Genomic DNA, 13310 nt, shown 5'->3' on the forward strand with positions numbered 1-13310 from the left:
GAAGATGTTCCTCCATTTCCTCCCCCAGACAGATGACTTCGAGCTTCCTATCCAATCCGCTTGACTCTAATCAGGGACCCCTGAACAGTTGAAATCAAACCCTCCATAAGGGCAAGAGTCACAAGCCATATAGGCAGCTCAGATTCTTTGAAAGTCTCTTTTCAGTGACTGGTGGTCGCGTTCTGATTTGGGTCAACTTGGAACAGGTTCATTGTGAACTCAATCGTCCCCTCCTCTTACTTCTCATCTCTCCCCTATTAAATTTTTGTGGATCACTGGCTCTTGGGCCATAAAACTCCAGCTAGCCAGCTAATCACCAGAGGGGTTCAAACCAAATGACAATAAACCAATAAAGGAAACCATAAAACTAAAGAGCGTGGCTTCTGGGGCACTGGAGGGCTGAGGGAGTTAATTCCAGCTGCACATCTGCCTTCTAGACATTGAACTTGACGAATCCCAAGACTTTCCGGAATCTTTCCAAGCCCATGGGGGCTCAGACCAAGGAAAGGAAGCTGAAATTTACCCAGAGGTTTAAAGATGTTGAAAAGACTGAAGGTGAGTAGACCCCAGATTGATTGTCTGTCTGTGTGTGTGTGTGGTGGGGGGAGGGGGACTTTTCATCTGAATACCTTGAAATGATAGCTAATAGATAGTTGGTCAGACAGCCTAGAAGTGGCACTGGTTGAATGGAGAACCATCTAATCCAGTGGTTAGCGACCTGTCTGAATGAAAGAAACCCCCGTGAGAACTTCTGACAAATACTGAAGTCCAGCGCTCACCTTTAGAAATTCTGTATAGATATATAGCACGGCCCCAGTGATTCTAGCCGCCATTCTGGATGGAAGTCTCCTGCCAGGAGCAGGCAGCTCCATTTGAAGGAAGAGGAAAAACGGAAGGAACTGTAGCATTCATTCATATGCCATGGTTCCTTCCAAAGGACAGGAAACTGAGACTCAGGGAAACATACCCAAGATTGTAGCCTTCGAACAGCAGGGCCTACATTAGCTGGCTGTAGAACTCAGTCCCACGCTTTGTCCATCTCCTCTGTAGGTTTTTGCCACATTTGTGGCTCTTAGCACATCAATGTTTTTCCTGATGTCTCCTCACTTCTTAAATTTCGGCGAATGTGTATGTTGTAACTACTTTCCTCAATCACAGGGAAGCTTGTGTCTGCTGCCTGCAGGTGGGGCTGCAGCCCTCAGGCACGTCCTTTTGTTTCAGGAGACATGACCGTCCAGTGCCACTACTACACTCACTATTCCTCAGCCATCATTGTCGCCTCCTACTTGGTCCGGATGCCACCCTTCACCCAGGCCTTCTGCTCTCTGCAGGTGAGCCGCCGGCCGCTCTTCCTTCACGGTGTGCACACGCACACACACCATCGCACACAAGCCGGGTCCTGGCTTGGATAAGGGAGGGAACCTTTCTGCTAAACACTCAATCCTCAAGTTGACATTGGTTCCTAGGTTCATAGGCAGGCTGTTCTTCATCGGGGATACTGGCCCGTCTGCCTGTGCCTTGCAAAAATACCTTAAACAGCAGAGAATAAGAGCTATGGAAAACGTCAGCATAAGTAAGATGTAGCGGGTAGGAAAGCAGGGGTCACAGAGACTAGCAAGGTCAGCAGCCAAAGATTAGAACCAGAAGCAGGACAGTGGTTATGAGCCAAGACATCAGGATGTATACGTCTGTGCTAAGGACAAGTGAGAGACTCCTCGGGACAAGCAACAGCAACAGCAATTAAAAATAAAAACCCCTGGGCTGGAGAGATAGCTTAGCAGTTAAGCACTTGCCTGGGAAGCCTAAGGACCCTGGTTCGAGGCTCGATTCCCCAGGACCCACATTAGCCAGATGCACAAGGGGTCGCACCCATCTGAAGTTCGTTTGCAGTGGCTGGAGGCCCTGGTGTGCCGTCTCTCTCTCTCTCTCTCTCTCTCTCTCTCTCTGTGTGTGTGTGTGTGTCTTTCCCTCTCTGTCACTCTCAAATAAATAAATAAAATAAAATAAATAAAATCCCTGAAGACTAAAATAAACAGCTAACCCAGAGAAAGAACCTAGCCAGCTACACACCCATAAGCTCGCACACCATCATACCAGCTTCAGGTTGCTGATAAAATAAATAAATAAATAAAATAATAATACAAATAAAATGGCAAAATGCTTAGTTAGGTTCCGATCCTGATAAACCACCACTTTCCGATACACAATCACTTAAACTGGAAACTTATTTGTTGTTTATCTGAAATTTAAATGTATCTGGGTCTCCTGGGTTTTATCCCACAACCTAGAAAGACCTGGAGCCAGCAAGAGTTGGAGGAGAGCCAGGCTGACTGCCAAGCGGAGGGTGGCGTCCTGGACACACAGGGTTTCTGAGACAACATCCCTCGTGGGCCACGTCGGAACACTGCTGAGACTCTCTGTCATTCTTCTCCCCTTTGATCCCACCATTGGGATCTTGCATCCAAGGAACCCATTATCCCAGAGGTACAGTTCACATTGTGGAAAACTATCAGGGAGCCCAGCTGTAGCCAGCTGGCTGAGGTCACTGCAGAATGAATACATCACGGTTCATTACTGACCCCATCCACACCTTGCAATAGTCCTATGGAGATTTTGAAAGACATGAGCCACGTGGTCAAGGGGCCACTGAACACTCATGGACTGGCTCGGACACCTGAGCCCCCTCTCAGAGAAGCATTCATGTCCCGAGAACTGTGTGTTTTAGTCTGACTTTGCCAGAAATATCACTCTTGGTTCCCTGAGACACTAGGGTCCACTCCTGAGCCCTAGTCAGGAATGAGGAGACAAGGTTAGGCAACTTCTCCAGTAAGGAGCAAGATGCCTGCTATCTCCTGTTTCTTGGCACAGATTTCCCTGTCCTTGACCGTATGGCTTGTCTAGACATTGTATACCCCCCTCCACCCCGGCAATCCACTCAAGAATAACAAGTGTGCTTCCCCTGAGCCTTTCCCAAGCAACAAGCATCTTAAGTAAGTTTAGTTTGGAGAATGAATGGTCCCAGAGCTGTACCCCATGCCAGAAATCCCATCCAGATGTTGCTCATTAATCCACGAGAAATGATGATCGCTGTGGCTGATGATAGCGATTGGATTCTCTCACTGCTCTCCGTCCAGAGACTTTGAATGTTCCAACATTCAGGATGCATTTAAAGCCTCCCCCTGCCTCTTTGGTCAGCTGCGTTAAAGCCAGAAGCCCCAGCTCTACTTGTTGCTGAGGGTCTTCTCGCACAGGGAGGAGATGGAGTGAAAGGGGCCATTTTCTCTACGAGAGATTCACATCCAGCTTCTCCATCCAAGATTCTGCATCTGGTACCTCTGGCAATGAGGATTAATTAGGCACACCCCACTGGATCATTGAGAAGCACCGACAAGAAAATGTGGGGAGAGCCCTCGCTCACTGTGAGTTCCCCTCTCCCCTCTGTGATCAGCCTGGTCCTATCTGAGCAGCCATGAACTTATTCAAGCCGGTATCAGCCTAGGAAATCTAATTTAAGATAGTCTGGACTACATGAAAGCGTCCCAGCACGGCAGGCGCCAGACTAAACAGGTGCCACAAACCCGAGGGCCTTTAAGTAATGGCTACTTGGAAGCTGATCATGAACTTGAGCTTATTTTAGCCTCTTTGGTCTATCGGTGACCAGGTCAAACTACTTTGAGAGAGCTCAACATGGTGTGAGGTCATCAGAGCAAACTTCATACGCTTCCAGGAGGCACCAGGGAAGCCATGTTAGCACAAGTCCTCTGGACCCCATTGGAGGTCTTGGATGTGACTCCAAACATGTTTTGGCTCAACTCTGTCTTTGCGGATTGTTCCATCCAAGTTGGAATCATCTTGGGCTCTCTGAATGTACCCCCAAACCTACCTCCTGACATTTGAATGACTCTCCCGGTCTGTCATAATTAGCCCGTGACCACACCTTTGGAACCAGCAGCAGAAGAAGCCAGCAGAAGAAGTGCTTTTTCCTCAGAACAACATAAAGTGAGTTAGTTCACAAAGGAACAGTGACAAGGCACACATGTGCAGAGGGAATGTGTGTCTGACTCTCACTTTGAGTCCTGTTCCTCACCATGACTGCCCAAGCAATGTTCTGGCATCTTCCCTCCATTCCAAAAGCCTTGCAGGGGGGCAGGCCTGCTCCTTCTCAGGAGACCTGTGCATGCCTCCACCATGTGGTGACAGGAAAGGCACCTCCCATAGCCTCAGCGGCTGATGTAGACAGCAGCGGAGGATGGGCAGAGCACAGGACGCCTGTAGGGAGACAGTCAGTGTGTGAATGTCAGTGTCACTTCCATTCCGAGCCATTCCCCTGCCAATATGAATGGGACAGAGCAGGGACATGTGTGTCCTAGCTCAGGGTCCAGGCGCTCAGGGCTCTGTGTCCTCAGCTCTGCCATGTGAGGTCGAGCAGAGCATTGTCTTTCTTTGGGATCCAGTTTCCTGATTAGTAAACTCAAGATGGTGGTGAAACACTGACCAGTCTAAACAGTCATAAGCACCTACTGTGTTTGTGGATGGTGTCAAGTACCTTGCGTGTGTTATTATTGTTTGGTTTTCTTAGTGTGTTAAGATATGCACAAAATAACCATTTTTAAACAGAGTTCAGTGGTATGAAGTATGAGTGACATACCGATGCATGTTGATGGCTTTGCACAGAGCTGCCACGTGCTCTGTGCGTGAGTGGCACATGTGGTGTGTGGGAGCAGGCAGACGCAGAGCTCTCTGGGCACATGGCCGGCTCGCTGTGTGTTGTGCTTAAAGCTGTGAGCAGCCCCAGGGCTCACTTAGGACTCTGGTGTGTTGTGTCCTGGCTCCCGTGTAAAGTGACTTTATTCCCATCACAGTTAAATGCTGTTACAACCAGGCTGGTTTTTGCAATGATGCATAACCTCTCATATTGCTGTTCGTTTCTTTATCTGCCCCAAACCTGTCAATACAATGATAGATTTGTATAAGTCAGAAAATTTGAAGCAGTTACCTACCCACGGGGGATTGGTTCCAGGACCCCCACAGATAACAAAAAATATGAGGGTCCCCTAGTGCCTTATACAAAATCTAAATAAAATATCTTCTCATAGATGATGAAGGGGCTATGAGACCCCACACTTCTCTCAGAGAAAATGGTGGAAACTGAGGATTCCTTGGAGAGGGGCGATCATGTACTTTAGGCAGTTAGCCATTGGACTGTCCATTCGCCAGTGAAAAAAATCTTCCACCCGTGATTAGGCAAGTGGTCCTAATTTAAATCAGCAGATCAAAAAAAAAAATAGCAAGACATGGAAGCAGGGTGGAGATTTAATGGGAAGAAGAAGAGTTTTAACGGGAGGGGAGGAAGAAGAGAGAGGGCAAGCAGGTGAATCAAAACTCATTGTCTCCATGCATGAAATTGTCAAACAGGAAGATAGCATTTGCACAGAAACTGCACACATATTCCTGTATACCTTAAGCCACCTCTAGATTATTCCTAACTTCTACTGCAATGTAAACACTGCGTAAATAGCTGTAATGCTGTTTGATTCAGGGAATTGAGACAAGAAAAAAGTGCACATTTGGGACAAATGTGATTTTTTAAAGATACTTTCCATCTGTGGTTGGTTGAATGTTCAAATGTACACCCATAGATGTGTGTGCAGTGTATGTATGCTGGATGATGTGAGCAGGTGGAACATGCAGAGAGTGTGACCAGACATGTGTCAGCTATGCGCTCTGTTATCCATGCTCCCTTTTTGGAGAGGTGTGAACTGCTGTCATAATGGGGCTGATGTGTGTCCCCACAATAGCGGCCTCAGGATTCTGTAGTTCCCATTCATCCCCCTATCTGAAGCCAGTATCTGTGAGCCCCCAGAAAGTCAAGTCACTGTCAGCCTTCGCCCCTGTTGAGATGCTAGCTGTGACACTATATTCTGCCCCAGAAAAAGCTCTAGTTATTGGGTGGGGCCCAGCAAGGCAGCCCATGCCCAGCAAGGGTGGCTGTTGTATTTAATAAGAAATGGAAGTAAAGCACTGTGCTAATTAAGTCACAGCCCATGTGAAGTCAGCTGTTACCAGCAGTAGGGAAGGGTTTTTCCAAACCACCTGCGGCGAGATGAGTGGGTTTTGCGATAGACAGATGCTAACTGCACAAAAAACCCAAGAGTCCCAAGGTAGACTTGGCCTCTCCTGGCTCTTACCTAGAAGCCCCAAATAAGTAGGAAATATGAGGAAGTTGGAAGCGCCTATATCAGTGCCCACACCTCCGTGGGCACTCCCTCATGCCTTCACACACTGGTATAGCCCACTCCTGCCTCTGAGGCAAAAATAGCCTGTCCTTGGTACCCTACATTGCACCTGTCTGGGACAACACTTGTCAAGGAATCCCCCAGCAGCACCCTAAAGGCAGTGCCAGGGCATGAGGTCTGTAAAAACCCAGACTTGACAAAAATCCTTCAGGGTCTCCAGTGTCATAGAATTCTGATTATATAAACTCAGTCAGGAGCACTGGAAAAGGCACGTATGATAGAAACTGACAGACCTAAGATAACATGGCTCTAGAACATTCTCCTTGGTAGTGTTATATAACCAGGCTGCAGGCACTCGGGACACGTGGCATTTAGTTTTTGAGTATGATGCTGGGGTCTGGTTATTTTCTGTAAAGATGCACATGATGCAGGCCAGGTTCCCCTTCCTTACACACACGAGCTCCTTGACTTCTTGGCGCTGTGGTTGCTTTGAAACTGCCCTAGTGCAGCCCTCACATGTGCTGTGTCCACGCTAAGGTTTCCTGCCTTTGCTTATTATTCTCGTGCCCATCCCTGCTCCAGGCACTAGAGGGTATCTTCTCAGTCCCCTATATTTCCCTTTTACTTGCTTTAAAAAAAAAAAACTTTAATGTTTTATTTTTATTTATTTATTTGAGAAAGAGAAAAATGGGCAGAGAGAAGGAGAAAGAGAAAACGGGCACGCCATGGCATCCCGCTACTGCAACCAAGCTTCAGACACATGTGCCACCTTGTGCATCTGGCTTAGATGGGTCCTGGGGAATCAAACCTTTGCCTTTGCAGGCAAACATCTTAACCGCTAAGCCATCAATCCAGTCCTCCCTTCCACTTTCAATCTCTTCTGTCCCCTTTTCTCTTTTTCTTCTGGTGAACCCCTGGGTTTCTTCCCCGTGTACACTGAAATTGGAACCCATGCCAAGGATTGTTTGCTGGCGCCTAGATTGTGCAGGAAAAGGACACACGCAGAACTCAGTTCACTCGACACTACGTTCTGTGTGTCTAGGCTGCCACCTGAGGCACGTCTCTCCCTCTCCCTCAAACATACACATGCATTCATATGCACACACTCATGTGGGCACATAGGCGTACGCATTATTGCTTGTGCATCCCAAACAATCACTAAAGATTTGCAGAGGAGGGAACAGGTGGTGAAAGAGGTGAACGGAACACTTCATACATCTCTGCCATGCCCTCTAAGGCATGGAGCATCATGGGAGAGGGGCCCAGGAACAATGTACGAACCGGGGGACAGGGAGGAGTGCTGTGGAATGCTGTCTTCGGGATATGAAGTAGTCGCTGCACTCACGACCTCACAGTGCCTGCGTTTACCTGCATGAGATCTGCTTAATATTGGACCATCAACACTACACCATGGGTGGTGAAGGAGGGGAAAGAACAGCATGCATCAAAGGAGAAGAGGGACTGGTTGGAAGGAAGAAGGGGTTTTCTGGAAGGGAAGGGAGGAACAAGAGAAGGTAATGGGAGTTTAGGACCAAAACATACTATTAACACTTATGAAAATTGTCAACAAAAATGTTTCAGATCACTCACTCATGTTCATCCCACAAGTAAGTATGCACTGAAATTCCCACTCAAGTTGACCTAATTCCAGCATCCCAGCATGCTCCACTGTGGCACACTGCCTCTGATGGACAGTTGGGGAATTAGATCAGCGGACACTGACAGGATCCATGCGTTGCACCGATACTTTAAAATTATTAGCAAGAATATCTATGGTGTGAATGGGTTAGCAGTCTTCTCATAAAATCAATCCATGATCTAGATGTGAGTGGGTTGATTCGGGTCAGTAGTGGTTGGAAGACTATTTTTTAAATATTTTATTTTTGTTTATTTATTTATTTGACAGAGAAAGGGGGAAGAGAGAGAAAATGGGTGTGCCAGGGTTTCCAACCACTACAAACGAACTCCAGACGCTTGTGCCCCCTTGTGCATCTGGCTCACGTGGGTCGTGGGGAATCGAACCTGTGTCCTTTGGCTTTGCAGGCAAACGCCTTAACTACTAAGCCATCCCTCCAGCCCGACTTGACTTTTGAGTATATATTATAAACGATTTGTGCATTCAGGTGTCTTTGAAAATATGCAATATCTGGATTTCTTCATAGTGTGGGCCAAGAATGGAATGTTTGTTTTGTTTGTTTGTTTGTTTACTTTTCCCCTGGCGTACACTCCTTGTTCATGCTGCAGTGGGATTTAAGCATGCAGTGACTCAAGTGCTTATCCAGGGGACAATGGCACAGAGACTTTGCCCACACTAAAGGAGTGTCGCCTTAGGTAAAGCACATTCCTTTTCAGGGTGTATCCAGTTACAATCAATGTACTGTAAATATTGAATTAAAAATACCGATTTTTGCTGGGCATGGTGGGGCACGCCTTTAATCCTAGCACTCGGGAGGCAGAGGTAGGAGGATTGCCATGAGTTCGAGGCCACCCTGAGACTCTGTAGTGAATTTCAGGTCAGCCTGGGCTAGAGTGAGACCATACTTAGAAAAACCAAAAAAAAAAAAAAAAAAAAGAAAGTTTTTAACTCAATGTCCAGAAACTACCCTTGTCATCCACTTGTCTCCCTGCTATTTCGCTGTTAATTTTGATTCATCTCTAACCAAAGCTGAGCACCTCTAATAACCAAAGAAAGATATACCTCCTATTATATCATTTCTAATCCCCAGATAGTCAGCAAACATTTCTGGTGTCTTTACCCATATGTGATGTCTCCAGTAGGCTCACAATCTTTTGCCTCGGAGCTCTGTAGCCTCAGCTTGGCTCCACTGCTTTCTGGCTTGGATGGCATGTGGGAAAACCTGTGAGGGAGTTGTTCCATTGCTGTAGCCACGACCTTTTTGTAACCATGCATTTGGATACGCATAAGACTCATTATTCTTGGCAGGCAAGAACATGTACAGAATAGATACAGGGGCAGATCTTGGCTCAGGAGCTCTCTCTGAATACCTTCCTTCTTCTAATCTCCAGATTTACATGCTGTTGCTTATTTCATTTGGTTCTGGGCTCTCCTTATAGGGACATACTGCAACCCTGAACGGTGTGTCTCTCCTTTCTGTCCTTTCTTCCTCCTTTTTCCTTCCCTACCTTTCCTAAAAACCAAGTCCTAGCTGGGACTCACTGCCAGGAGCCGCCAGAGTTTATGTCAACCCACAATATGAGTAACAAAGCAACTCCACTTTTTCTTCTAGGGAATATGGATGTTTTATTTGTATTGCAGAAGTGAGAAAACCCATTAATTTTGAAACAAATATATGCAAATACATTTATTAATATGGGAAATAGGAAAATCAGTTATTGCTTCCTTTATAAATAATACAGGCTTAAGTTTTAAAGATATTACTTTTGCTAAAATGCATTAGACAGCTGTGAAAAAAATAACATTTTTCTTTGTGGTAATATCTTTAACCAGATTTGTAGCACTAACAATATTTCCTATGTATATATTATTTTTATTTAATACAGGTAATCTTTTTATTACCAAATCATATTGTTTCTCAGGAGATCACCATCAGTGCTTATAAAAGCTGCAAAAGGAAAAATGGGACCACAAGAAGACATCAATCTCCCACCGATGTGAGACTCAGGCTGCACATTAAATACACAAAGCTCTTAATGCATTTCAGTATGTGACTCGTTAGGTACAGATTTATTTAGATGCCTCTCATTTTATTTCCATTCCAATTTCATTTGCTGGTGGACATCATTCTCTAATTTCAACAGAGAGCAATGTGACCTCAGGGAAAAGCCTCATCTTTTAAGATGCTTCTGCATTGTAGTTGAGACCCTGTTCAGATGCAGAAAGTGACTATGGATTCCCACTAGATCCTCAAGTCTGGCTCAGAAAATTGACCAGTCGGTCCATTCCCGCCTGGATGCCTAGGTCTGACCCACCCCAGGTGTGGTGCAGGCTGTTGCCTCTCATCTGCCCTTGATCTGGCATAGACCATGATTGTCCTAGATCCAGGAATTTCCTTAGGAAATGGGCATAGGCAAAGCAATTACCCTTTGGAGTTGCACCTGTGAGTTTAACCCTAGCACTGATATCCACTCCTTTGATAGCCTTGAGATACCTAGCGTGCCATGAGGAAGCCTTAGTTTTTTTGGCCTCAAAATTGCAGAGGAGGGAATAGGTGGTGAAAGAGGTGAACGGAACCAAGCCCTCCCCAATTCTTTGGCAGTGGAAATTAACGAGCTCACTTCTATATGCATCAATGACCTGGCAGAACATACGTGTCCAGAGAAAGTTCTTGCCAGTTCTTAGACTTCACCCGTGGCTACGGCTGACCATAGCTGCCTTGGGAAAATGCTGACGGGAATGTTAGGCCCTCTGCAAAGTGAAGGGATATTGTGGGGACGCAGTGTATACCCTTTGTTCTCATGGTTGCCTATGTGCTGTGCAGAAAAAAAGAGACAATTTTTTTTGCTAAACACAGGCCCAGCTTTCATGGGGCAAATGAATGTGATAGGATTCCAGGGACTTGGATATTCTCTGGATGTGTCTGAACTTCAGTAAACCCAAGGCTTAATTTCAGAAAGTCTTTCCTAAAGTCCCTTAACCTCAGCATTTTCTAGCTCTACAACCAGGACCTGCTTCGAGGCTTCTCTGCCTCCCTCTTGACCCTAAAGGTCACTTGGTAAATAAATGTGATCATTTGTCCATTTAGGAGAAGAGATACACAATCCAGATGAGAGGACCAGGGTATCCAGGGAAAGGATTTGCCTCACCTATTACCAGACCCAACTCCAAGTATCACACTTGAGCTGGACTGCACTGCACCAGGCCCCCCTGCTGCCGTGGGCCTTGGACTGAGGCTGGCCTTGGCAGATGCTGTAGACTACCTGGTTCTCTTGTGCTCTGGTGTTCCTCTAGCTGATTTTCCTCAGACCTGCTCTACCTTGTCAAGGCCAGGGTGTCTTCCTGCCTGCTTCTCTCCCCCACCAGATGCCTTGTAAGAGATACCTGATCCCTCCAGCCCTCCTCCTGCCTCTGCTCTCCTCCAAGGCTTCTTCTCCTGCTCCAAGCATTCTGCCAGCTTCCCCAGTGTCAGACTTCCCTACTTGCCTCCCTGTGGGATTCTCCAGGAATCTCTCTAATTTCCACACAGAATGCCTGAGCCAGCTCTCTTGTCTTATATGGGGCTTTTTATTTCCTGCCTGTGGTCATTGGACTATGAGACTCTCAAGAGCTGAGTCCAATCCACTCTTGTCTTCACTGACTTATGTTAAGGGCCCAATTCAGAGTGGCCCTTAGCATCTTTGGACATGGTCAGATGAACAATAGTGAGTTTCTCATCTGTGATCTGAATGCTGCTTTGCACGATGGGGCGGAGGGAGGTTCATTTGAATATCATGGACAGGGCCTCCTTCCTCAGAGGTAAAGTTTCCCGAGAGTTCGCTAAAGAACGAGTGTGAGAAGTGGGGCTGATCAGTGAGCCGGCGTCAAAAGAAAGGCTGGAAAGTCGCAACAGTGAAATTTGCTCCTCCGCCTCTGGATGGAGGGAGGGAGGCCCACACGCATGCAGCTGATCACGCCTTCCCCTTTCCCCCAGGGAGGAAGCTTTGATGTGGCAGATAGAATGTTCCACAGCGTGAAGAGCACTTGGGAGTCTGCCTCCAGAGAGAACATGAGTGACGTCCGGGAGCTGACCCCCGAGTTTTTCTACCTGCCTGAGTTCTTAACCAACCACAATGCAGTGGAGTTCGGTGAGTAGAGGCCTGTGAGAGGCCTGGTGGGTGGAAGGCTTCTCTTTGGGTGTGCAGTGGGAGCAGACTCCATGAGTGTCTTTAATGGGCATCTCAGGAAACAGACTTCTCAGGAGGACCAATGCATTGGGCTGGGTGGCGGCGATATCATATGCAAAGGAAGTTGCTGGGTCCCAGGCTTCAAAGGCAGCTCAGAGCACTCACCCCAGTAATAGCTTTTCCTCTGAATGTTTCAGGCTTTGATTTGCAGCAGGGCACCCAGCAGCCTGAGTGCTAGCACCCTCTCTGGTAGCCGTGGCCCAGCACTGCCTTGCTGCATTCTGACCTTGGGCTTCACGTGCTCATTTCCTCCATGCCCCACCAGCGGGAAGACCAGTGGCTAGTGGATCCTCTCTTCTTGGAACCCAGGATGCACCAGGCCTTCTTCCTGCTTCCTGTAGCCTTACAGAGGGCCTGTGGAGACTGTGCATACTCAGGATCCTCCACCATAAATGTGTGTGAGGGTGAGGTGGGGCAGTTTGCTGAGTGTGTGGGCAGAGCTGGGGCGGGGTGCAGCAGGCTCTCCACCCAGGGTCAGGGGCTACAGGGAATACCGGGGACTGGCATCAGTGCCCCTTCAGGGCTCTCCTCCCTCGGGCACCCTTCTTCCTATCAGCAGCACATTCAGGCTTACACCTTCATCCAGGCCATGTATGGATGGTCCCAGATGAGACCTATTTCCTATTTAATCTGCAGTGGTTTTAACTCTGGACATGGGGCCACAATGCCCGTGGAACTTTTGAAGCCCCGCTCCTCCAGGCATCGCCCAGCAAGTCGGACCCATGCCCTAGGCAGACGCTGTAGTGCTCAGGTTCATATCAGGATCCGTGTGGGAGAACTGGAGAGATCCAAAGGACAGTCCCCGCAGGCACGGCAAGGCCCAAGACTGGGGTAGATTGGAGGTAGTAGAATTCTAAAAGAGGCTTCTCTGAGGAGGTGTGTTGGCCTTAGCTGCAGAAATGACAACACACTCCAGAGACAGAAACGAGCAGATGTGTTCAGGAAAGTCGGGAGAACAAGCGGTTACATAGCGCCTGCTGCATGTAGGCACTTCTTTATGTAGCGCCTGCTGCGTGCGGGCACTTCTTTATGTAGCGCCTGCTGCGTGCGGGCACTTCTTTATGTAGCGCCTGCTGCATGCGGGCACTTATTTATGTAGCGTCTGCTGCGTGCGGGCACTTATTTATGTAGCGCCTACTGCATACAGACACTTCTTTAGGCAGGTGTGGGCTCGGCCGGAAGATGTTCACGTTCCAAGAGGGGAAGGTGATG

The 13310-nt window shown here is 47.6% G+C and overlaps 1 protein-coding gene across 1 annotated transcript in view; it reads left to right on the plus strand.

Moving 5' to 3' along the window:
• Positions 1–13310, plus strand: part of Wdfy4 (WDFY family member 4) — a 274084-nt gene that overhangs the window by 243504 nt on the left and 17270 nt on the right. The window contains exons 49-51 of the mRNA XM_004657842.2: positions 438–555; positions 1222–1331; positions 11846–11999. Coding sequence (XP_004657899.2) covers positions 438–555; positions 1222–1331; positions 11846–11999 — 382 coding nt within the window. The remainder of the gene's footprint in view (positions 1–437; positions 556–1221; positions 1332–11845; positions 12000–13310) is intronic.

This window comes from Jaculus jaculus, chromosome 18 (assembly GCF_020740685.1).
Source record: "Jaculus jaculus isolate mJacJac1 chromosome 18, mJacJac1.mat.Y.cur, whole genome shotgun sequence".
NCBI lineage: Eukaryota > Metazoa > Chordata > Mammalia > Rodentia > Dipodidae > Jaculus > Jaculus jaculus.